General features: G+C 46.3%; 1 protein-coding gene across 50 annotated transcripts in view; it reads right to left on the minus strand.

The window, feature by feature from the left end:
* The window catches only part of Cacna1c (calcium channel, voltage-dependent, L type, alpha 1C subunit), a 610,145-nt gene that overhangs the window by 143,359 nt on the left and 442,265 nt on the right, over positions 1–24,521 (minus strand). For 31 of the 50 annotated variants that reach the window (XM_006505439.4, XM_006505435.4, XM_006505441.4 and 28 more), the window contains exons 7-9: positions 20,771–20,967; positions 11,667–11,770; positions 4,253–4,425 (exon numbers count right to left, since the gene is read on the minus strand). In XM_006505439.4, coding sequence (XP_006505502.1) covers positions 4,253–4,425; positions 11,667–11,770; positions 20,771–20,967 — 474 coding nt within the window. Of the gene's footprint in view, positions 1–4,252; positions 4,426–11,272; positions 11,377–11,666; positions 11,771–20,770; positions 20,968–24,521 lie in introns of all 50 variants that reach the window. The other 19 variants (XM_006505443.4, XM_006505436.4, XM_006505438.4 and 16 more) reach the window with 1 other exon arrangement.

The following is a 24,521-nucleotide window of genomic DNA, read 5'->3' on the forward strand; positions in this document are numbered from 1 at the left end:
AGCCATTGGTGAAGGTGCAGCCTCAGTTGCAATGGATATCCCAGGACTGAAGGAAGGGGTCAGGCAAAGGAGTTGAGGCTTGGCACCATGCAGAGAACCTATGAGAGCCTAGGTGAAGCCTAGTTACAGGGGAAGACAGCAGTGTTTTGGAGATGCCATTACCATGAGATGACCACCAAGAACAGCAGCAGAAGCAGTAGAATACAGACATCTTGGGCCTAGAAGACAAGGTGTGTGCTACAAAGGGCAGAACTGGAGAAGTGACTCAAGTCCTTGAAGGAACTCAGAAGATTGTGAGTGGATCAGACATTAAATATTTAGAGTTTGCTTTTGCTTTTGATTGTGACTGTGCTCTGATATTTTTCCCTCTTGAAGGAAGAAAGTGTTTTAGTGGAGCCCATAGTTAAGAGATTTTGAATTGTAAAAAGGCTTTGAATTTTAAAAAAGATTGGATATTTTAAAGGGATTGAAATTTTAATATGTAAGAATTTGTAAAGACTGTGGAACTTTAAAAGTTATTTAGATCTTGGGGGTAAATAAGAAAGTAAGAGTTGAGGCTTGATAGTGATGTGTTTGTGTGTCAAGTTGACAAGGGGTCAATTGTATTGGTTGGTTGACTTGACACAAGCTGGAGTTATCACAGAGAAAGGAGCTTCAGGTGAGGAAATGCCTCCATGATATCCAGCTGTAAGGCATTTTCTCAATTATTGATCAAGAGTGGAAGGGCCCATTGTGTGTGGTATCACCCCTGGGCTGGTAGTCTTGGGTTCTTTAAGAAAGCAAGCTGAGCAAGCCAGGGGAGTCAAGCCAGTAAGTAACATCCCTCCATGGCCTCTGCATCAGCTCCTGCTTCCTGACTTGATTGAGTTCCAGTCCTGACTCCCTTTGGTGATAAACAGCAATGTGAAAGTGTAAGCTGAACAAACCCTTTCCTCCTCAACTTGCTTCTTGGTCATGATGTTTGTGCAGGAATACAAATCCTGACTAAGCAACATCTTTATTTAGTTACTACATTCTCAGCAGAGTATGCATGACCACCTCTTCCACCACCACCTCTCAGTGTTTACCACTCTGATATACTATTTAATCTATTCTTCCCCACCCCAAATTACAATAGAAATTCTACGAAGGCATGGAGTTTTAACTATTTTGTTCATTGTTATTTCAGCAGTGCCAAGAAAGGTTCTTGGGAGAACAGACCTTCCATTTATGGCTGGCTGGATGGCTGGTAAGAATAACTGCAGTCTGGTTATATAGAATTAACTGTTTATATAGAGTTTACTTAATTTTCTCTATTCTTTTAAGGGAAGATCTTCCAACTAAATGCTTTCTCCCTGACATCTTCCAACCTCTTCTTCTTCTCCCTCTCAGTGGCTTTGTGTCTCCTCTTAGGAAAGCTGACTGATGGATCCACTTAGGTTTGTTCAGCTACTGCTGAATGATGTATCACTAAAGTTGTCCCCACAATGCAGCCAGCATTGCCTCCAAGTGACTCACACTAGTGGTTCATGATCTGTACTGAAAGGAATGCTGGCTGGGGCATCAGCTCAGTTGGTAAAGTGCTTGTGCAGCAAGCACTTGTAATCCCAGTGATGAGGAAGTGGAGGTAGGCAGATCCTTACAGCTCTCTGGCTAACCAGCACAATCAAGCATCCCCAGGTCCCAGTGAAAGACCCTGTTTAAAAGACATGGTAGATAGGTCCTTAGGGACGATATCTAAGATTGATCCCGTCCGTCCTCCATATGCATGTAAAGGTGTGTGCATGCATCCACACACTTTTTCACTCACATGCACACATACACAGTTTCTTACACATACACACACATACATACGCACACACACACACACACACACACACACCTCTTTGTTTCTGACCTGAAAAAAAAAACCTGGAAAAATTCCACAGTATAGTCTTTAGACCTTTCAAAACTAGAGATACACTAACCAAGCACAAGTCTTCCTCCTCTTGCATGTGTTTCAAAGGCCAAACGAAGAAGTAAATCCTAAAGAGAATATAGTTGCCAAGCCACAGGATTACCTTTCAGGCAAGTAAATTATATATAAATAGTAAACTGTGTATAAACCTAGAGCCCAGCTCATCTCATCATCCATCCACAGACAGTGGACTAGAGGTCTACTCTCTGTAAGGCCTTCCTGAGGTCAATAATGAATCACTTTACTCCAGGCTTATTGGGAATCTGTGAGCTTGCTCCACCTTTGTCCTTGAGTTCCGTATTTCCTCTTTTCACATGGAAACTCTACTTTTCCTTTCTGGCTCCTCTGGATCTTTGTTATTTGGCCCCTCCCTGGTTCAGTCCCTCCAACATTTCCATTTACATAGGATCTAGAATCCTACTCCAGTCTTCCTATGACAGGGCTGACCAGGGACAAGAAGCAATCTCCAAATGTTCCTCCAGACATAATGAAGCAGTGTGGGGGAGAGGGAAGTCTCTGGAGTCTAACACTCAAGGTTTTGGGTTCAGCAAACCTTGGCCGTGAGGGGGTACTGAACGAGCCTGTTAGTGCAATCTGCTCCAACAGCAAGGTACACGCCCTGCTGGGAGCTTTCCTTGGAATCCACTCCTATAATGGGTGAGATGGAGAAGTAGCCTGCGTTCCGCAGAAGCTCTCAATTTAACAGGGAACAATATAGCCATGCATCCCTGTGAATGGCAACTGGCTGTGAAGCAAGTAATGCCTATTGCCCATTTCTACGTGACATACCAATAAAATGTTTATCACGATTAATCCTGAGCCAGGATGTCAAACCCTCTATAAGCTCCTCTGTGACTCACAGGCCAACTACCTTCTTTAGTACTCCACCGCATCCCACAAACTAATCAACTATCATGCAGTTCCATTAACAATACAATGGAAGCTGCCATGTGTCTTCCTAGAAAACCCCTCAGTGCTATCATAGCTCATTGTAATAATCTATCAATGGTCCCAGCTTCCAGCTTGCATAACTACTTAGTGGAGCATGAAGGCTTCCTTGGGTTATTAAATTTTGTTGTTACCAGTCCCTTGCTGTTTATGTGTTTTAATTTTTTCTTTGTACCTTGAGCAGAGTTATCAGGAAGGGAGCAGTTGATAGATTTATTGCACCAGTCTTTGGAGCAAGAGAGCAGAGTCTGCTAGCACCTTTGGCTGTCTTCTTCCTCCACCTGATCTTCTCATCCTGACAGACTCTCTTCCCAAGTCCCTCCCTACTTAGAGGCAGATTCTGTCTTGTTACCCTGACCCACATGGCTCCGTGTGCGAGGTGCCCAATATTCAAGATTTGTTTTCAAAGCATGCTGCTTGAAAGGACAGAAAAGCAACTACTCAAACAAGCAAACTGCAAGACAGATGCCGAGTACAGACGAGGAAGAGTACTGAAGATCAGGGTCATAGGAAAGAGGAGCAGCAGTTAGAGGTAATCCAAAGGTTCTGAGACTCCCATGCATCACTGTCTCTGGTCAACTCGTCCTCGGGCTCCTAAGTCAGTGGGGTTTAAGCCAGAGCCCAAGAGTTTGAGTTTCTACCAAGTTGGAGCTACTACCACTGGTCCAGGGATCCCACTTTGAAAAACTACTGGGACAATCAGAATGAAGTTTGACTTTCCATGACTTGTTATCTTAAAACGTTTACAGTCACCTGCTATTCCCATTTGTATCCTGGCCTGTATGCTTTCTGGCCATCTGCCTTCAGAAAACCAAGAGGAAGGGATATGGCTCTGTGTCTATAGTCTAAATGGATCCAGTGGCATTCGTCGGCATTTCCTCTGACATTCCCAGAAGCACTGTCTTAGACAATTAGTTAGTTACCTACTCAGTGAGAAATGTTGACTCTCTTCTCCTAGAAAATTTGAGGGGTGGGGGGAACCTGGAAGACCCCTGCCAGTGTGGAAAGAATCCTACTCAGGTACACATCCTTCCTTGAGGCTGACTAGTGTAAACTGATCCCAAGGCAGAGGGACAGGATGCTTGGCCACACCTTAGGAGCCCACAGGAGAGGCATACCTCACTCTCCTCAGCACAAACACAACTGTGTTGTCAGGGCAAAGTTTCTAAGTGTGGTATGAGGCTTTCTATAGCAGTGGCAACGATTTCCCATCTGACTAGTTCCTATGAACAGCAACTGATAGCCACCATGGAGAAGGATGTTCTTCTTGTGAACATCAACCAGAAGAAAGGTTGGTGTGAAACACTGTCGCCTGGCTCTCTGATCTTCCCGTCCCAGACCCTAGCCAAAGGGAAGATGGCTGCTCACTGTTTCGAGGCTTGTCTTCATCCATGCCCTCGTCCTCATTCTCGGGGTCAATGTCTTCTGCCTGGGTGATCCAGTCCAGGTAGCCTTTGAGATCTTCTTCTAGTTGCTGCTTCTCTCGAAGCTTCTGGAAATCTCCTCGGGCTTTGGCTTTCTCCCTCTCTTTGGAAAACTCCCTGGTGTGAGAGGAAGGGGAGGGGGCAGGGTGGCACAGAAGGGTTAGCCGGGAGGGAGGATGGAGAGAAGGGAAGACAAGGCAGGGATTAATGCTTTCTGTAGAGATCGATCTCCAGATCACGCCCTTTCTACAGACCGCTATCTCTACCCCCCCCAGTTCTGTGTTCACTTCCAGAAGAAGGGGGTGCCCTAAGAGCATACTCTCAACACAGGCCAGGAAACTCTAAGGGAGTGAAGGCTGTTCATTTACTTTCTGGGTCATAACAGGCTTTGTCTGTGAGTAACAGCTGTTCTTCAAGGCTAGAGAACCCCTTCTAGACACTCACTCTAATGGTTCTCTACAACAGCCAGGAAACGTGTGTCACCCAGATTAGGTGACACCTTTTAAAAGAAATGACAACTTATCTTCAAATGACACTGATGATTCAGACCCAGTGATGATAGAGCCCACTTAACTTATACTGGGTCTCAGAACCAATAAATAATGCCTTCTTTTCCCAACTCTGGCTTCAGGGAAGTCTCCTTGATAGTAAGGTAACAGCTATGTTTGGAATATTTATACCATGAAAACCAGCCAATGTGGTTGATTGACCAGGGCATTTCCCCACCAACGGAGGATGGTGAATATTTACCTCCCATTGTCTAGGGGCCCAGGAGGTTTGAACTCCTGAATCTCAGGTCTCAGGGCTACGGTTCCTGCTACCGTTCTTAGCATGCCTGGAGGGAGTTCAACCACATGGATTCCCCATAAGGATTCCAAACACAAGAAAATGCCTTGGGGCCTGCCTTTTGCCTGCCTACCCAGGATAGAAAAATATGTAGAGACGACGATGGTGTCAAAGCTAATGTGGCAGTTTAAGGAAATAATCAGCAGACATTGCCATTTTTCAAGGTTTTGCTGGAAGAAGGAAACAGAGGAAGTTCCCTTCTCTGCCCTGGCAGAAACCAGCCCCTTCTTCCCATGGGTGGCAAGAGATTTTGACTTGCTTGGTTTTGGTTTGTTTGATCTATCAAAAATGGGGTCGTTGGTAGGGTGAGGTGGGGTAGATAGATGGGGTGTGCATGTGAATTCTCTGGTGTCTTGGCTCCTGTGTTTCTTCTCAGTTAGAACCTGATTCAGGACAACAGGCTATGGAAACCGACTCAACAGAGCTTCATGCACAAGTGCAGTACCGTACAGGAAAGGCACCTTTGCAGGGATGGAAGGTTCATTTGAGCCCAGTGTCGTACATGGGAGGCTCTGTTACCAGACACCACCGGCCTAGTAGTTGCATTTTGCCTATGGAGTTTGGCAGAGCTCAGGATTTAGCACTGTGGTGAAATGGGGCTGAGACCCGGGAGGAGCCCAGGGAATGTTTTAATTTTGAGAACCGGGGGCTCTCAAGTTAATGAGTCTTCTTCAACTATCTCCTTAACGGTGCTTTGGTTTGGATTGAATTTTCTTCTCAAATCTGATTGAATCCAATTATAATCGGATTGAACTTGCTATTTTGTGGGCTTGCTGCCAGCCAGTGGGTACTTTTATTTCCTTTCCAGGAAGTTGGATGCCAGGGAAGAAGCCCTGGATTGACAGATCACAGTGAAGGTAGGAACTGGCTTGGCTTTTCTTATCTGCTTTCGTTACCGGGGTGGACATGGGAAGATGCCAGCCCCCGTTTGCCTTGCCTCCTTACCTTCCATATGGTGGAGCCTCCCCCACTGTGACCTTACACTCTAGAGACAGTAGATTCACAGTGCACCTCTCTCCCTATGCAAATAAACTCCATAAAATGTACCTGGAGGAACGTCTCGTCTCCTGCAAGCTTTCTGCCTACACCCACACGCTTTCTTGCCCCTTTCCTCTGGAGTGGGTTTGAGTGAGCTTCAAAGGCATAAAGTTGCTAAGAGAGTCCTTTAGCTCTTCTGGATAATTTCTCAGAGTTCAAGCTCTGGTTATAAGACACCCACAGCTTCTTACAGATCTGGAAGAACAGGCTGGACTGGGCTGCAGTTAGGTGGGGAAGCTGACTGTTCATGTCTGCAGATGCATGGGACACCTCAACAGGAATAAAGGGGAAGGGACACCTCCAGGCTTCTATGGGACTTTCCTGCTTCTGCTCCTGTAGAGGAAGGACATGCTGTGGGGGGAAGGGCTGAAGATATGGCCTGGGCAGCAAGGTAACATGGTGCTTCGATAGTACCATGGGCGGGGACGCAGTCACATGGGCTGCATGGAACTCCACTGGGTGACAGCCCCTGGTTCCCTTTCCTCTGCATGCCTGCCACGTGCCTGTTCTTGAGACTGAGCTAATAAAGACATGCAACCCCAGCCTGATTGGCTATGCCCAGCCCAGGGGCCAGAGCCAGCAAGACAGCCAGTCACTACTACGGGATTTGTCACAAGGCAGAAGCGCATCTGTTGCTTGCAAAATGGCCAAGATAAAATATGGGAGGAGGGGTGCTTACCATGTAAGGCAGGCAATAGGATATGGGTTGGACTAATCATGCTGACCATGGGATATTAGGCCCTTTGAAAATCAATAGTGAAGAGACAAATAAGAACTCTGCTATTACTGGGTTTGCTAAGATTTGTTTGAGACCCCAAAATCAATATTCATGGCACTCTCATGTATGAATACGCATGTAATGGCAAAATAAAAATGTGTTCCATGCTTCCTGCTAAGGTCAAACAAGGTGAGAGGCTCTCCTTAAGTCAGTTTTCATAACTTAGCAAATGTCTTTATTTAGGGTCAGTTTATTTACTGGCATTTTGTTGTTGTTGTATTTTGGGGCTTACGGAGAAAATGTGTGTCAGATCGGGATCACACCGGCATGAGTTACAGTACTGGTAGCTGCGAGTCTCGTGTTAACAAATGGGTGACAGTTACTAAATAACTTGTGTGCAGAAACACACATAGGGCTCTAGGGCTATGTTTTAACTGGTTGCCAAATGCGACTAGATACTTACTGGCAGGGGTCTAACTCTGTACTTTGCACCGTTGATCAGCATTCACCGGTGCACTGTCCGGTGTGACTTGACAGAGTGCAACCACTGAAGGATGAGGATCAACTCTGTAGTCAGCTCTCTGCTCCCACCATGGCATGTAGGGGAGTCCTCAGTCTGGACCTTCTATTTTAACATCATAGTCCAGGTACACTTCCAGGCTGTAACTTTCCCACCCATCAGGGACTCTGCTTTTACAGGCAAAAGACATGCCTGCCTCCTGATGTGAAAAAGGATGCCCAGCTAAGAGATTCTAGGTGCAGGCACATCCAAAGGCCCAGATTTCAGAGTCCATACTTCCACTCCCTCACCCATAGACTCAAATGTAATTTCAAAAGTCTCACAGTCACTGTTTGGCTTCTAATGGGCTGGAGGCTGGGATTTCTGGAGGAGAAAGTAATTCCAATCCAATTGTTACCTACACTGCTGCCAGACCTGTGCCTTGCATAGCGTAGATATGGGATCACTACATAACAAGGAAGATTTGTGAAAAGAGTCCAAGAGCTGTGTGTCCTTCACACAGTATGTTCTAGGTGGCCTTGTCAGAACAAAGGCCTTCTGGATATGCGAGGGTTGCAGATAAAGGATGCAGAACCCTCAGGTAACCAAAATATGGAAGTTTGTACATTTACAATAGAAACTCTATGGGATGCCATCCCTGCTCTGCTCTGAACACAGTGGGCACACTTTAGCCTCGCCTTGCTGACAAAAGGACATAGTTTGTGAGGATGAATTACTTCATTGAGCTGTAATTTTTAATTGGTGGATGTCAGGTTCACACCCTAACCCTTCAGTCACAGAATACTTCACAGCTGCAGTTGAAATGCCTCTGCTCTCTGGGCCCATTGAGCTCTGCCAAGTTTCCAGTTCTCCCACTGAACAACGAGCCCTCCTGGGCCAGCCAGGCAGCATTTCCCAGCTCTTTCCATTCCCTGGCCGTGTCTGGAAGCTTGCAGACTGCTCTGCAACACCTCTCCTTTTTGTAGTGTCTGATCTCCCCTTCCCACTTCCTCCTGCAACTGTGGAGTGACAAGAAGAGGCTGTGGATGGATGATGTTCTGGCCCAGCCCTCCATCCTTTAAACTTTTCTATTAGAATGGATGCAGCTTCCTCATTTGAACCTCAGTCTTTCCTTCTGTGAAATGGAAGCATGAGTAGCTTCTAGCTCATGAAGCTGTCATGAACACTGAATCAACTAACATGAGCTATGCAGAGCACAGGCTCTGACACAGTATGGGGAGACAGACTGTGCCATCCTTGGGATAGTGCTTTCATGGGCTCCAAGGCTTCCTCGTTTTTCTGAAAGGTTGGTCTAACTCACGTCTAGCTGATGAATGAGTGGGATTTCCCCCCTGAATATTTGAGGTTAACAATTACACTGCTGTCCTTATTAATCAAGATGCCAATTTTAAACCATCACCAGTGTGGCTTAAACTCACTGGAGCTTGTTTCCTGGTTTGTCACTGCACAGGTTAGAGGCAATGCATTCAGAGTCACGGGACCTTGACAAAAGCCAGAAGGGGTGGACAACTGCTTACAGACATCTGGCTGGCTGGACAAAGGGCCCATCAATGTGTCTGGAACTGCCCGGAGCATGCTGCAACTTTGTGGATGCTCGGGTGCTAGCAGGCCCCAGAACAGAGCAAATGAACTGCAGGTTCAGAGGCTAAAGAGTCGTTATATTCCTGTCCCATGTCAATCAAATGTTCTGAAAGCCATTAAGCATCAAAACATTGGATTATGCACATCTATGTAACTACTTGATCTAAATGAGACCAAGGTGTCATTTCAAAATGATCTTTCGCCAGCATCAGCAGCTGCTCCTTTAACATCTCTGACTCGACACCAGCAGGTTGGCCACACTTGTGGGAGACAGGGACAGCAATGGCTGTAAGGATGAAAACGGAGCCTTCAGAGTCTGGTTCGCATTCTCCAGATTGTATTGCTACATGCTAAGATTTGGTCCCTAACATCTGAGGGAAGAAAATGGAATTTAAGTTCCATACATATATTGGTTTAGAGCTCCGGGCTACGCGACAACCAGACTTATTCAATGCAGAGCTAGCAGCCAGTGATAAGAAAACAGGATCCAAACTAAGCCTTCAGGCCCAAGTCTGCCGACTGCCAGAAAAGTGACGTGTCTTGGCTCAAGCTACTCATCTTTAAAAGTCAAAGTAGTTACTGCAGTCAGCACTGCTACTGAGCGCTGACTGTATACTAGTCCTGTGCCTAATACTCTACTTGGACATTCCCGTTCATTCTACAGTGACAGCCACCCATGAGCTGATGTTATCTTTCTTTTTTTGACATGGAAAACAAAGATTTAAAAATATGAGGTTGCCAGATATTGTGCACCCAGCAAACACAGAGTTAGGATAGCCAAATTTCTGTCTTGAAAGGGGATAATGAGCTTGATTCTTTTCCAATGCTGTCAGTGAGATTCATGTATAAACAACGGGCCATTTTCTTGTGTTGGAAGATAAGAACAACCCACCACCACCCTCAACCTCCAGGCAGCTAACCAGGAGCTTATATACGACTCCATCTCCTGCTCTCCTGTGGTCTCACCTTGGCAAAAGGCAAGATGTCTTTCTGGGCCATGGGAGGGATAAGATAGGAGTTTTTCCTTTGCTCTATTGCAGACTGAACCCCACGCCCTGACCATGGAAGGAGACAGAACACTGCCCAGTCTGCACTGAAAGGCGCCTCTTTCCTTCCTCTTGAACTGCCCCCAGCAGTAAATCCCTAGGTGCCCAGAAAAAAGAGTTGCCCCATCCAAGCAGAGCAGAAACAGCTCCCCCACCTCCTTCTAGATCAAAGTCAGTAGGCAAGTCCCCTAGAGAGGGCCAGAGGGTCACCAGGAGCATTTAAGTGTCAGGTCTTGGCATGGCTGGCATGAGCTAGTGAAAAATGGGTAGCCGAGGAGACACTCTAGGTCTCAGTGGTGAGAAGGTAGCCATTGTTGGGGTCTCGATACCACAGCCACAAGTCATTCTTTTATTGCAAATTGCATCTGAGCAAGGGCTAAAAACAGGTAGGTTTGTGTTTGTGGCCACCTAGATAAATCTGAAGGAAAATGAATTACACCTCCTCTCTAACCTCATGATAACCTGTGGCTTTAAATAGTTATGTGTCCTTCACATTCAGAAAGGTAAAGATCAACAATTGCCTGTTTGACTTTGAAATGAGAATTAGACTTGTAGTCTATATTTCTTTACACATAAATGTATGTGCATACACACAAATACACACACAGTCATGGAATTTTGTCTCTTTGGTTTTGATAGTGCTGGGACGGAACACAGAGAGTGTCCATGGGATACCTGCAGATACCTTACCACTGAACCACCCTGCCATATCAACTTGTATTTTAAACCAAACTCTTCCTTTTCTGGCCTGTTGACTCAATAAAAGTGGTTTAAAGCTTGCACTTGCCTGCAGATGATAGCTGTCTCATGGGCTCAGGCCTGTGTTTATTCCCAAGGGCACTGTGAGTGTTGTGTGTGCACAGGAACCTTCTTTCAGAGTCCTGCCGTGAACTTATCCCCACTCAAGACTCTTTCTGCACTGCTGCTCCTCAGGCTGAGTGGGTATGGCCCAAAGGGAAGCAGCCTGAGTCCCTGGGGGCTGGGAAGGAAGGTCTTGGTGTGTGTGGTGGCATATTGGTTGAACCATGCGTCTCTGATGAGTTACCTCCATCCGACCCTCCTCACAGTCAGGCCAAAGACCTTCACTTCAAGGCTCCTGAGTGACCCTTGATCCCAGGTTCATCAGAGCCAGAAACAGAAGAGTGCCAGGAATAGCAGAGAGAATAAAATACAAATTAATGGAAAAATCAAGACCATTTCCTTGGTCCTGCTTACCCGCTAAGAACACCGAGAACCAAGTTAAGTACAAAAAATGACCCTATGATGATTAGTGTTACAAAATAGATCCAGGGCCAGTCCCTTCCTACGGCATCATTGACCTGGAAGAATGGAATGATAGTTAGTCAGGCACATACAGCAACCGAGCATGGCCAACTGCCAGCCACCGGCTCCCCAGCGCCGAGCTGAGCAGCGCGGGACCCGGGATCCTCAAGGTGCAACTCAGAGGCTAAAGCGCCTGTGCAGCCAATGGTCAGAATCTGGTCTTGTATGGAGATGTTTTTTCCCCGTTTTCCTGGGCCTGTTAGGGTCCTGTCTCTGAGGATTCTGCATTGAACCTGGGACCTTGCTCGGCTGCGTTGTAAAGAGGACACAGAAGTGGTCAGCTTACCCGCTCAAAACACCGAGAACCAGATTTAGAACGAAAAAGGATCCAAAGATGACCAGACTGACAAAATACACCCAGGGCAACTCATAGCCCATAGCGTCTTGCATCTGGAAAGATGAAGGAGAGTTAGGACAGAACAAGCAAAGTGGAGGGTAAGACAGACAGACAGACAGACAGGTAGGGAGTGTGAACAGAACCACAGGAAGCAAAAGGGCTGAACTGGGCTTTTGTTAAGGCGACCAGGAACTGCCACTGTCTTTGGCTTCACCCCTATTCAAAATCCGTTCCTCCAATCTTGACCTGAGCAGCAGAGTCTAGGGAGGGAGAGGGGGATCTTGCCTGATTCTGTCTCCTGTTCTATTTTCTGGAAAAGAAAATGGTTTTCCAGTGCTTTTCCTACACACTTGTCTAGGATGGTGGGTCACCTTACAAAACATTTTTTTCCCCAATCCTTGAGTGGGCTTTGCCCATTTGGGCTTTTGTGGCCATTAAATCTTAATATGTACCCTGAGCTGGTCTGACCTTGGGCTGTGAAAAGGTCCAGCTTTACTGACACAGCTGGATACCGAGGCTTACGTCACAAGAGAACATGATCTTTCTTCCTCGAGTCTGCGCAATAGAGGGCTTGACCTCGGTGCCTCACAAGCAAATGGGCCAGGAAAGGCAGTACTTTCCTGGCTTATGTGTCAGAGAAGGGGCTGACACATAAGGTCACTGACACCACAGCCTAGATGGAAGAGGTACTTAACCTGTGACAACTGGACTGATGAGGACACTCTATGGCAAGTCACAGGCCCCTGAAGGAACTGGATGCCATGAGAGCCACGACTGCCCCTCTGGGCTAAGGGGAGTTTGCTATGAACATCACTTCAGAACTCCCTGTCCACTGACTCCCATCCTCTCCCTTATGTCCCCTGAAGTGGCCGACAGATATTCCTTACACTTCAAGCAGGAAGGGGTGTGAAGTCACGGGACAGCATTTCCTATTAAAGAGGAAATACATTCCGACTCGGCTCCTCAAATCAACATCTTCTAACGTTTTCCAAGCACTGAACACACTTCATTTCTGGTTTATAAGAAATGAGCCCCAAGGTTGTCTTGGGTGAACTTAGTTCATAAAATTCTAGATTCTGAAGGAACCGGCTTCCTGACCGACTTTCATCAGACATTCTCGAAGTGTGGTTTCAACCACCAGCACCATCAGGCACTTGTTTAGAAATGGCACACTTCAGCCCCCAATGGAGGAGCTAGAGAAAATAACCAAGGAGCTGAAGGGATCTGCAACCCTATAGGTGGAACAATATGAACTAACCAGTACCCCCAGAGCTCTTGTCTATAGCTGCATATGTAGCAGAATGGCCATCATTGGAAAGAGAGGCCCCTAGGTCTTGCAAACTTTATATGCCCCAGTACAAGGGAACTCCAGGGCCAAGAATTGGGAGTGGATGGTTAGGGGAGCATGGCGGGGAGAGGGTATAGGGAGCTTTTGGGATAGCATTTGAAATGTAAATAAAGAAAATATCTAAATAAATAAATAAATAAATAAATAAATAAATAAATAAATAGAAATGGCACACTTCATCTTATCCCAGAGCTCTGGCCTTTTCAACCCACATCTGCTAACACCACAGGCTGATTGGATGTGGAATCCATGGCAGAGCTCGTGGATCCTGGTTGGTATCATTATCTTCATGATACCAATTGTATCTGGAAGGGCAGGATTGTGTGTCTTCAGTACATTGGGCCCTAAGATGGCCAATGCGGGGACAATTGGTGACAACCAATGAAAGTAGATCCCTGGGTCTCATCTCCGAGCCTGGAAGTTAAGTGTAGTTTTTACATTTACATGATGACTGTAGTCATGGACACCCCAAGACATTTTCCCGAGGAATAATAAACTTGACAACTGCTGCCTCGATGTGGTTTCTACCTTTGTTCCTCAATTGAGTTATAGATGTGTTGTTCTCTGTGTGATCGGACTAAAGATAGAGAAGCACTCAGAGACCTGTGCTCAGAATGGCTTGATGTTTTAGTTAGAGATCTTGTATCAGAATTGAGTGTGTTGCCCCATTGGTTTGAACTGAGCTGGTAAGGGAGAGTTCCCTACACATGTCCACACTGCAGGGCAATTCAACTTAACCCCTGTTGACTGTTCCCATTCCTATGTGCCTTGCTCTAGTTTTCCATAGCATTTACCACTTCCTGACTGGGCAGGTTCCTTGTGGGTCACATGGGTATCTGCTGTCTTCTAGGCTGTAGTGTGGTTTCATGTGCACAGGTGGCTTTGGTTTGTTTGCGTCACTGGTGAATTCCATGTGCCAGGAGCAGTGCCTTGCATTTGATAGGTACTCAGGAAATGTCTGAGTTGCACTGATGAATTTAAGAGTTGGCTCTGTACTATAAATAGGAAGCCTTTGCTAGCTGGGAACATTATGTATGTATGTATGTATGTATGTATGTATGTATGTATGTATGTATGTAAATGATAAAAACAGGGTAGGAGATGCAGTTGTAGGAGGGCGTAAGAAGTGGTGAGCAGGAAATAGAGAGGACTGCTGGATGAGGCTGCAGAAGCAAGGGCCATATCAGATAGGGCTGTGTGGACTGGACACAGGAGTCACTGACAGCAGAAGGCGCTATGGAGCAGGAAGAAAGTCCAGGGTCCAAAGACCCTGTGGTAGCAGCAGCAGTAGCAGTCCCTCAGGGACTTGGTCATTGTTAGAACCATGTACACAGCTATAAAGTCTTCCTGGCCATGGAGCAGGAGTGTAGGGAAGAGTAGATTATCCAGCCAAGCAGCAGTGGCTAGCAGAGGCGGGGCATCCAGCCTTCATGTGGATTCTGTTCCCAAGGCCCTTCCTGGACCAAGAGGAATCTGCTAAGCTCAAAGTGTGAGGGAAAACATACTGGTGGAACTAGAACTAGTTGTTCAGTTTGTCTCTAGGCCAGAGAGAGGAAAGCAAAACAATCGACACAAGCAAGAAAGATGAAATAGGACTAGAGAGAGGCAAGGAAGCCATGTACCCAGCCATGTGGCTTTGCCATGCCAGGGCCTGCACATGCCACTGTGACATGGGGAGGGGCCTTCAGCCTGCTCACATAGCATCCATATTTATTCACCACGTGCTTGATGAGGGATGTATAAGATATGGGTGTTGTGTTGGACTTGAGATTGCAGTAAAGCAACCCCAGCTAGGTGCTAGGCAAGGGAGGGAGTCTTGGGGAAGCTGGACCTTAAGCAATGAGCATCTTTCTGGCTTTTCCTCTTCAGTTATTGTTAGCATAGGTCAGAAGCAGAAGCACATTTCCCTATAAGTCAGTGATTCTCAACCTGTGGGTTGTAGCCCTTTTGGGAGTTGAACAACCTTTTCACAGGAGTTGCCTAGGATCATGGGAAAACACAGATATGTACATTATGATTCACGACAGTAACAAAGTTACAGTTGTGAAGTAGCAACAAAATAATTTTATGGTTGGGGGTCACCACAACATGGGGAACTGTATTAAAGGGTCTCATGGCATCATGGCGGTTGAGAAGTGCTGCTCTCAGCCCTGCTGTCATATTTAGGGAAAGCGTGAAGAATAGTCAAAGCTGGTGAGAATGATACACTCTTACGAGAAAACAGGCAGACAGGCACACAAGCCTGGGCACCATCCAGCAGTGTGCCACCTCCTAGAGCCCATACTCAGCTTTTGGATTACTAAGCTATTCTAATAACTTTTCTGACATGGGCGACATCAACCCCAAAGGACAGAAGGTAATCTGGTCTGTTATGAGCAGTGTGCCCTAACTTGTCCCATGGGACAGGTGGGAACAGAGGTTCCAGCAGGTGCTGGAATGTTCTCTGCAGCTGGGGTCTCAGAGCAGAGCTGCCTCCAGAGCTTGGGTAGACAGTGAGTCAGAGGCAGGGCTGGTGGCCTCCTCTAGCTTCCTTAGAATGGATTCCTCCCCCCCAAATAGTATTGAAGACCACACAAGCCCTCTTGCCTTAGAGGGTCCCTTGGGTTCCCGATTAGCCTATGGGTTCTTTCCTCTGGTGCACATAAGACAAGATCCCTTAGTTTTATCAAGGACTTCAGTGGCTAGAACTAGAGATCTGAAGACCACAGAAACTAGGACCAGAAAGAGGAAACTCAAGGTTTCCACACCCAATCCCATATTTCTGCTTTGGTTCCCTCCTTGGCTACAGGATATTTATTTTAGGGGTTCAAGACAGGTGAGGGGTTGGTAGCAGATTACTGTCAAGGGCATTTCTTGGGGGTCTTAATCCATCATGCCTAAGCAGACAGCCATCTGAAGGAGATCCTTCAGTCTAAAAAGAAAGCACCCTTTGCTCTTCCCTCTTGTTCCCGGCCACCTACTTTCAGGGTGGAGAGTACACAATGGTGGCTTAGCAAGGTGATGCTGGAGTAATGTGATCATTATCTCCACCCTGGGGACTAGAGTTACGCTGAAGAAAAGAACAATAAAACCCCATCAAACAGGGACCCAGCTTGCTGTCACCCTTTTCTGGTGATGCAAACACAGAAGGTCTCCTCAAGCCACTGGTAGAGGTTTTTGGATCTGTAACATCAGGAGCTCTATAGCTTCCCTAAAGAGGGCAGGAGGCATCCTGGTTCCTCATGTTCAAAGTCAGCAGCATTCAGGACCCCAGACCTGGAACTATGCTGGGACTTCCTTCTCTGATAAACAGACACAGAGCCTCCATATCTAACCAAGACTGGACAAAGGAAGATACTAAAGACACATCTGAAACTAGCATCTAACTGGGTGTAAGGGCCCCTGCCTTATACTTTCAAATCCACCAGAATCTCTTCCTTGAAGGGAGCGGGAAGCAATTCCTCCACCATGAACATCTCAAGGCCTCTTTGATCCAAACTGATTTCCATGAGTTTTCACATCATGTGTACCTCTCCTTCTCACCACAGGCTCTAAGGATCTAGAGACTAGATGTTTTCCGCAAGTACCAAGAGAGGCCATTACTCATCAAGGGCTATTGACACTTGATGACCTATGTTGCCTGGAACATAAATGTCCACCGCAGGGGTCACAGGGTAAGAAGCAAGTTGAATCCTGCCCTAGCTGTGTGCACCTACTCATTCTTTGCTGAAAATTCCCCAGGCAGCTGAAACAGTATGAGATTCATTTAGGTAGGAGAAATCAACTGATCCCAACAGCCAGGCAAGCTAGCAAACAAAACTGCACATTCAAATGACCTCTGTAAGCAGATGGGCTGGGCGCCTGACCTCGTGGGGAGGGTATAGACAGAGTGATATCCTGGTCTGATCACCATGTTGGGAACAGCTGACTCACAGTGGGAAGTGCTGCTAGCAGGAATATGGTCCTTGATGGTGCCGAACACTGTATCCCATCAGCACAGTGAGCAAGAACGCTGGGGAGCCCCACTCCTTTCTTGGGGTTGTTAAGAAACTAAAATACAGTTCACTCCAACATCCAAAGCTGCTAATGAACGCTTTCCTAAGATATGAGCATCTGTTCTCTGGTTCCCTGTCCAGCCTTGGGACTAAACATTCCCAGGTCTCCCAGGGTTGTCTATTTCCTATACAACCATACAATTCTATCAGGGAGCCATACTCCTTTGTAAATACTGCATGCCTTATATTCTGAACTCCTGGAAGGCAGGACTTATTCTTCTCTGTCCCCTACTCCATGCCATCTCTGCTTCTCAGAACATAAGAAATGCTCAATAAACAGATGTTAAATTGAATTATTGGACTGTAAGAATTCATCTAACATGAGTAAAATCAAAGAAGTAAGCAAATGTATGTATGTATGTATGTATGTATGTATGTATGTGTGTGTGTGTGTGTGTGTGTGTGTGTGTGTGTGTGGATGGATGGATGGATAGATGGATGGATGGGTGGATGGATGGATGAGTAAGCAAGCAGATGAAAGCTCTGAGAGATGCTCATTCTCTTCATTACTGTGTTTGTAACCCTCCAGCATGTTGTTTAGGTAGCAGATTCTCTGTGTTAGGCAGCTATTTGGTTCAAAGGTTTAAAAAAAAAAAAACCTCACATCTGAAAAAAAGATAAGAAAACCAATGGGGATGTTGTTTGACCCTAGATTCTTCCTTCTCTTGCTTGGTGGTGGTGGTGCTATTGCTGTTGCTGCTTCTTCTTAAGGCTATGGTTTCTTCTCCTCCTCCTCCTCCTCCTCCTTCTTCTTTCTTCTTCTTCTTCCTATTTCTTTCCTCTCCTCCTCCTTGTTTTTGTTTGCTTGTCTTACTTTTTACACTTGGACATTCTGGGAGTACATAGAGAGGCTTTGGTTTAAAGAGTTATTTCCTAAGAAAACTAAACAGAAGCCTGAGTTTTACTTTAGTTTCTTTTCTCTAGAAACTTCTATAACGCCGTTTAGATGTTTAAGATGAATCTAGTTCTGGGGGTTCCACCCAGGCTACACAGAGCAGTCTCCGCTGCTCCTCTCTGGGTCCTCTAGACTTGAACTTTACACTTGAGGAGAGCTGCATCCTTCTGAGAGGAAGGCCCATATTCCCTGGAAACTAGATCCACACTGGTTCAAACCCAGCAGAATCCTAGTAGCACTGTGGTGATTGCGTTGGTCTTATTAGGGTGTCAAACTCAAACTTGCATCCCAACAGCTTGGAGAACTTCTTCTGTGAACACTAAGTTCCTAGCCAGGGACTGGTGAAACATTTGAGATCTGAATCCCTAGGCTTAGTGATATAAGGCTAGAGTTGAAGAGGAGGATTGCCTAAGGGAAAGAAAGGAGTGAGAAAGAGAATAGAAAATAAAGTGGCCATAGAAAGGTCAAAGTAATTAGAGGAATAGTCTGACGGCAGGAGCACTGAGCTAGGAGGTGCCTCCATTATGAATAACCAGTAGGAAGCACAGTATCAATGTGTGTGAGTGTGTGTGTGTGTGTGTGTACACGTGCATGTGCATGTGTGTATTCACGTTGCATGTGCACACAACACATACTCACAAGCACACACAACTCGTATATGCACTCACACAATCTGTTTGTTTCAGAAAGATGCTGGGGATGTCAAAGTGAGGCCCATCCCCAGACCCTAGAGCTCCTTCACCTCTGACAATTTTTTCTGTCCCCAGCCTGAGCTCCATCACACCCCCTGGGAGAGAAGGTACAACACAGCTGCTGAAAATTGGTAGTTACTGTTGTGTGCTTCTGTACAGTCCCCATTCTGGCTGTCACTATGATAGCATCTTAGGGTCACATCTGGCTGGTGTGATATCAATGACTTGTAGTGAGGAAGAGGGAGGGAATGATAAAGGAAGATCAGAAAAGTACACCAAGGCTGTCAGCAAAGCAAATTATACATATTCCCCTATGCCTGCACCTGCCCTTAGTGTGATGCTACAGCTGGCTTTTCCACGGTGACTGAAGGCAGGGGCTAAGATTCACAGGATGAGACTCTGGAGCCCAGTGCTATACAGTCACATGGTCTATGGTCCATAGGTGGAGACTGCCTATTTGCAGAGACCTTTCTGTCCATGGCACACCAGGGCAGAAAGTAATAGGTCCTTCAAGCAGAGTAGAAGGACTAGTAAGGGCCTCCTAGGAAGTTGACCTGCTCTACTAAATAGAAGAATTTGCCTAACTAGAGAAAATTCAACTTCAATCTCAATGTATTTCAAATCACACACTACCAGCGTCTTATCAAGATCAAGCCTGAAAATGTTACTCAATGCTTCCTTTTAGTTTGAGGTGGACATGGATGACAACCAGTGTTGCCTGGTGACAGCATGTGAACACACTAACCCTGACATGGCACAGGCTTCAGTGTTACTCAGCTCAGAATCTCATCTATTCTACAGACAGAACTGGATCGTACGCGTTACCAAATCCTTAGCACCTCAAGCGCCCAGGCTCACAAGGACACTTGGCAAACGTTAGCTGGGATCCAGATAGAGGCAAGCTGAGAGTGCTCAATTAGAAAGAGGTACCAACGTCCCAGCAACACTGGACTCTGCCATGCTAACAGTGGTGGCAAGGCTGGGAAGAGAAAGGCTTTGAATTTATGGGAGATGGCCCATGGAAACGGTGGGAAGCTGCATCTCTGTGCAGTTACAAAGCTGCCTCAGATTCTGGGAGAAGGGACCGCTTCTCTTGGCCTTGCTTCTCTTTCTGGCAACTGTGCTAGGGACATTGTCTTGATTCCTTCTCACTCTTCCCGCTCTGGTTTGCAGACAGGAGTACACAGTCTCTTAAATGTTTTCACCAGGGCTCTATGATTTGACGACTTGAGAAACTTTGGAACGATGATATTTTCAAGACTGGTATCATGCTTTACTCGCCCAAATTCTGAAGAGCAACACTGAATTCCCGCAAGTCATTTCTTAGGCAGAAGCAGAAAACACCAACCACAAAGATGGTATTTTCCGTGGGATTTTACAAATAATGGGCTTGACTCTGCCAGAAGGAAGACAGCTAGATTATGGTATGCATCTTTACCTGCACTTCAAGGGCTCAAAGGTGGCAAAGCAGTGGTGGCTAGTTAGAGCTAGTGAGGGGCATTCTAAATATGCATTGTACAATAAGCAGAGCCTCTGGTTGACAGTGAGAGAGACGTTGATGGAGTGGTCTGATAGGTTGAGACTAAAGTGAGAGTTAAATGTAAGAGCTTGCCACAAGGCTACACAACTCAATACAAAAGCCGTTTTCTTTATGGCATCTCCTTTTAGATTAGCCCTGGCTTTCCTCTGCATATTCTGCCTTCGCTCCTTTTTAGGTAATTTGAGGTAAGAGGCAGGAGAAGGTTAAGAGCAGAAAGAAGTAGAGAGCAGGAAGAGGAGTTCACTGGAACACTTATTCTGGGGCTAGCCCAGCTCATCTGCACAGTGTCAGCTGCACACCAGTGATCCACACTGTGGCGAGCCAGCTAAAGATGACCGTCACCAAAGTGAGGGAAACCTTGCAGAAGTGAACAAGTTATGCCTTGTTTCTCAGGAAAACCCTGGAACAAATCAAAGGCATTCATCCATCCCCTCTCAGCCTATGTGGGCATGTGTGACCCCAATATCATGGGGAGGAAAGTGAGGGGTCAAGAGAAGCCTCTGGCCCTCCATGCACCCGCCCGCTGAGTGCCCCGTCTGCGTACCCAGTACAGCACGTCTGTCCAGCCCTCCATGGTGATACACTGGAACACCGTCAGCATGGCGAAGGCGAAGTTGTCGAAGTTGGTGATGCCGTGCTTGGGCCCATCCCACCCGGGTTTGCACACGGTCCCGTTCTGACACTGTCGCCCATGGCCTGTCTCCAAAGCACAAGGGGAAGGATCCTCTTCTGCCGGAACATCTCCACCACCAAGGAAACAGGAGACGGAAGGAGGGAAGGAGGGGTCACGATGGGCAGAGAATGAAGATAAAATGTTAGAGAGAAAAATAACAGGATAAGGCCGATGAGCACCCACAGCCGCAATCGCACACATTTCGGTAAGCGCCCTCCCATGGAGCTTAAAATCATGTGAGGCCAGACATTGGTTTCAGGGGCACAATGACATAGGTCAGTATTTTCAACCAAATGTTGTGAACAGCGCATTTTAACCACAACTGATTTCACAGACACTAAGGTATTATCTGCTTGGGCATAGCATGGCAGCATGTCCGAGTGGCCAATCAGAAAGGGATAACCGTGCATCGTCTCAAGTGTAAATTGTTCTGGAAAACAGAAGACAAATGTAAGGAACCCAGAGTCTGGGAGACCGAGGGTTTTTATCTGGCAGCTATAGAGAATCACAGCAAAAACAAACAGAAGACCTGAGTTTGAACAAACAATTGCTTTTGATAACAGCGAAATGTAACTCCAGAGAGAATCTGCCTGTGGTTCTTCATTTAGAGATAATAAGATGCCCAGAATCTTCTCTTCTTTTACAAGGATCCAAAACATCACAGGGTGGTTATTTTGCCCATGGGACACAGGCTCTTTATTGAAGATGACTGGTGAGATGGCTGCTGGTGTCTGTGGCTTCTAATTGGAACTGTTTACTCTCAAGAAAAAAAGAGGGGCATGGAAATGTTAACCCTTGACTGTGAGAGGCTTCTCAGGAGAACAGTGGTGAGGGCTGTGGTTCAAAGCATGTGCCAGTATCTTCCTGGGACAGCAGTGACACCTATCACTTCCTCTATGTCACCCCCAACTCCCCCCCATGTACTTGCTTGCAGTCCATTCTTGCTTCTGTCCCCAACTCGGAACGAGCTGACTTGTTTTCCATCTTCATAGCTTGCCTTTTCTTTAAGTTTCCAGTAAATAACGTCAAGAGGCCTTTGTGTGCCCATTCCTTCTTCATCCTTCTTTCAGTGCAGTGCTTCTGGGTTCAAGCACACTGCTGCACTTCAGGCTGGTCTGCTCTTTGTGTTTCTGAGCGGTGTGTTATCCTTTCTCCAGATGACAGACATCTGGAACTCTCCCAGCCTTAGGACTGCTCAGATTGAAGCTGCGTCCTGGCTTATTTTCTGCCCAGTACTATATTCAGTGACCAAGGGAACAGGTCTAGGTCACTGAACTCTCAGCTATCTGGGGGACCAAGTATCCATACCATTTTCTTATCCACAGTCTGGCTTCCAGAGGCTACGTATTAAGGTAGCTGAACTGGGCTACCCCTAGTCACAACTTTTTATGACTTTTAAAATTGTCAAATTTTTAGAGATGTGGATTTAATGCTGTTGAAAGAAGAGAAATGAAAGTTATTTTCAAACCTAAATAATACGTTAAAAATAGCAAAGCAAAGCACCTAAAAAACGAGAGTTGAGAAACGAAGAAAAAAACCAGGAACCAAATAGATCATTAATTCCATTCTTACTCTGGAACCAGCTTTCAGAGTTGGGAGGGCAGACAAAGGAGATGATGAACAGATAAAGGGAAACTTGCATTTCTTTGCATTCTATAATTCTATTTATCTGTAGCACAACGATGTCAGTTATCTATTTACAATGTGGCTCCTGGGCTGACAGTCTGTCCTGCATCACCGGTTCCTAAAACAGTGGAGATAGGGGAAGGTGGGTGGTGCTGCCAAAGCCAGCTCTGACTGCTCACGGGGAGGACATACTTGGAGAATTTACAGATAGATATCTATTAGCAGGAAGTGACACCGAGGGGCACTGATCTCATGGGTAAAGGGAGGAAGGGACTGAGCTTCGGGAAGACCATCCACAGGCTCAAAGGCTACTATGCTATTTTAAATCCTCCCTGAACAATAATAAAAAAAAATAATTCACAGAACAATTAAGAAGCTGCGATGATCCAGTAAAAATAGGTCTCTATAAAAAGGAACCCTTGAAAAAGGTGAACCCACAGATCCCCGGGTCCTAGTGACACCACCCCAGGGCAAGGGAAATAAACATAACCATAAAGATGTCCTGGCTTTCTTCCAAAGATTCAGAGGTCCTAGGGAGAGAGATAGGAGTGTGAGGATGGAGGAATAAAGCCACGTAGGCTGTACATTTCAGAACAGAATTGGAGAAGGTGGTCGGTGTGGAAAGAGCAAATTAAGTCTTCGGTAACATAAAGGAGATGTTAGAAATGGACTCAACTTCAGCAACACGCAGAATCCCAGGGGGGACTTGCAGCAGGGTTCCAAACCACCAAGACAACAGCAATTACATTTTTAGATCTCAACTTGAAGGCAAAATAGAATGGTAGTGATTTCATTGCTAGGTTTAGCCAACAAATTCCGTGCCAGTCTCAGGGGTAATTACTGTGCCGGGGAGAGCTACCGAGCGCCCTGGCTCCAGATCCACCGGACAGATGGAACACCCAGAAACAAAAGGTACCGACATATGGCAATGTATCTGCTGAGCAACCAGGAGGGGTGTCTTGCAGTTGCTGGAGAGACTGGGAGAAAACAGCTTCTTCTAAGACAGTCACCACTGGACACTGGACACAGAAAGGACAGCCTAAAGGCAGAACAATAGCACCGAGGCAGGCCAAAGCTTCCTTGCAGGGATCTTACAAGAAACATGGATTAGAAAATTTAGAAGAATATAAAATTCAGTCTGTGAAATAAGATCGGAGTTTAAAAGGAAGACTAACGCCATAACAAAGACTCACTGAATGTTTTGTAAAATCTACTACCTATGGCAGAAAATAGGTTAATGTCTAAACTCTAGGCAAAAACAACAAGCGTTCTACAAAACCCCGAGACCCGCTGATACTGGGTCTGAAGGGTGAGTGGACTGCTTCCTAGCCATGGGTATGAAAGAGACCAGATCCCTGAGGGTTCTCCCTCTTCCTCGGTGGGGATACTCACCTGTGGGAACCAAATGCTATTCTTTTGGGAGAATCTAGAAGACTTTGGGCTGTGGGCAGACAGTGGGAGGGGAAAGGAAGATGGGAACTTCAACTGCTTTGTTCTAGATTAAGGCTGCTGCAGCCAGGAATCTTTGGCCCCTTTCCCAGTAGTGGCTCTGGCTTCGACTGGAGCCTCATGGTACTTTTCTGAGGGATGTTACTCTCATTGCATCTTGGCTTATTTTGTTTCCACCCAGGAGACTAACTGGCCTTGGAAGTTACAGGATGGAGATGAAACTCACCATAAAGATGATGTCATGAGCTCTGTGGAAGGGTGCACGAGATAGCTCAGGTGATTTTTCTGGCCCTGTTTACTATCAAGGCCAGGATGACCTTAAGATGACCCCTCTAGAAGTTGAAGCCAACATGGCTCTTCTTCCTAAGGGCACGAAAGAAGGTCTCTGGTGCTGGGGATGGCTTTTCACAGGGCCTCTCTATGTACCCTAGGAAGAGGTCGCCATCTTGTTTTGTCTACTATGTTCATCATTTTCTTGCATTTGGAGGCTCTGAGGCCTGGAAACAAACCCTGTGGTGGTAACAATTATTTAAGGCTGCATTTTGCT

Source organism: Mus musculus, chromosome 6 (assembly GCF_000001635.26).
Source record: "Mus musculus strain C57BL/6J chromosome 6, GRCm38.p6 C57BL/6J".
Classification (NCBI taxonomy): domain Eukaryota; kingdom Metazoa; phylum Chordata; class Mammalia; order Rodentia; family Muridae; genus Mus; species Mus musculus.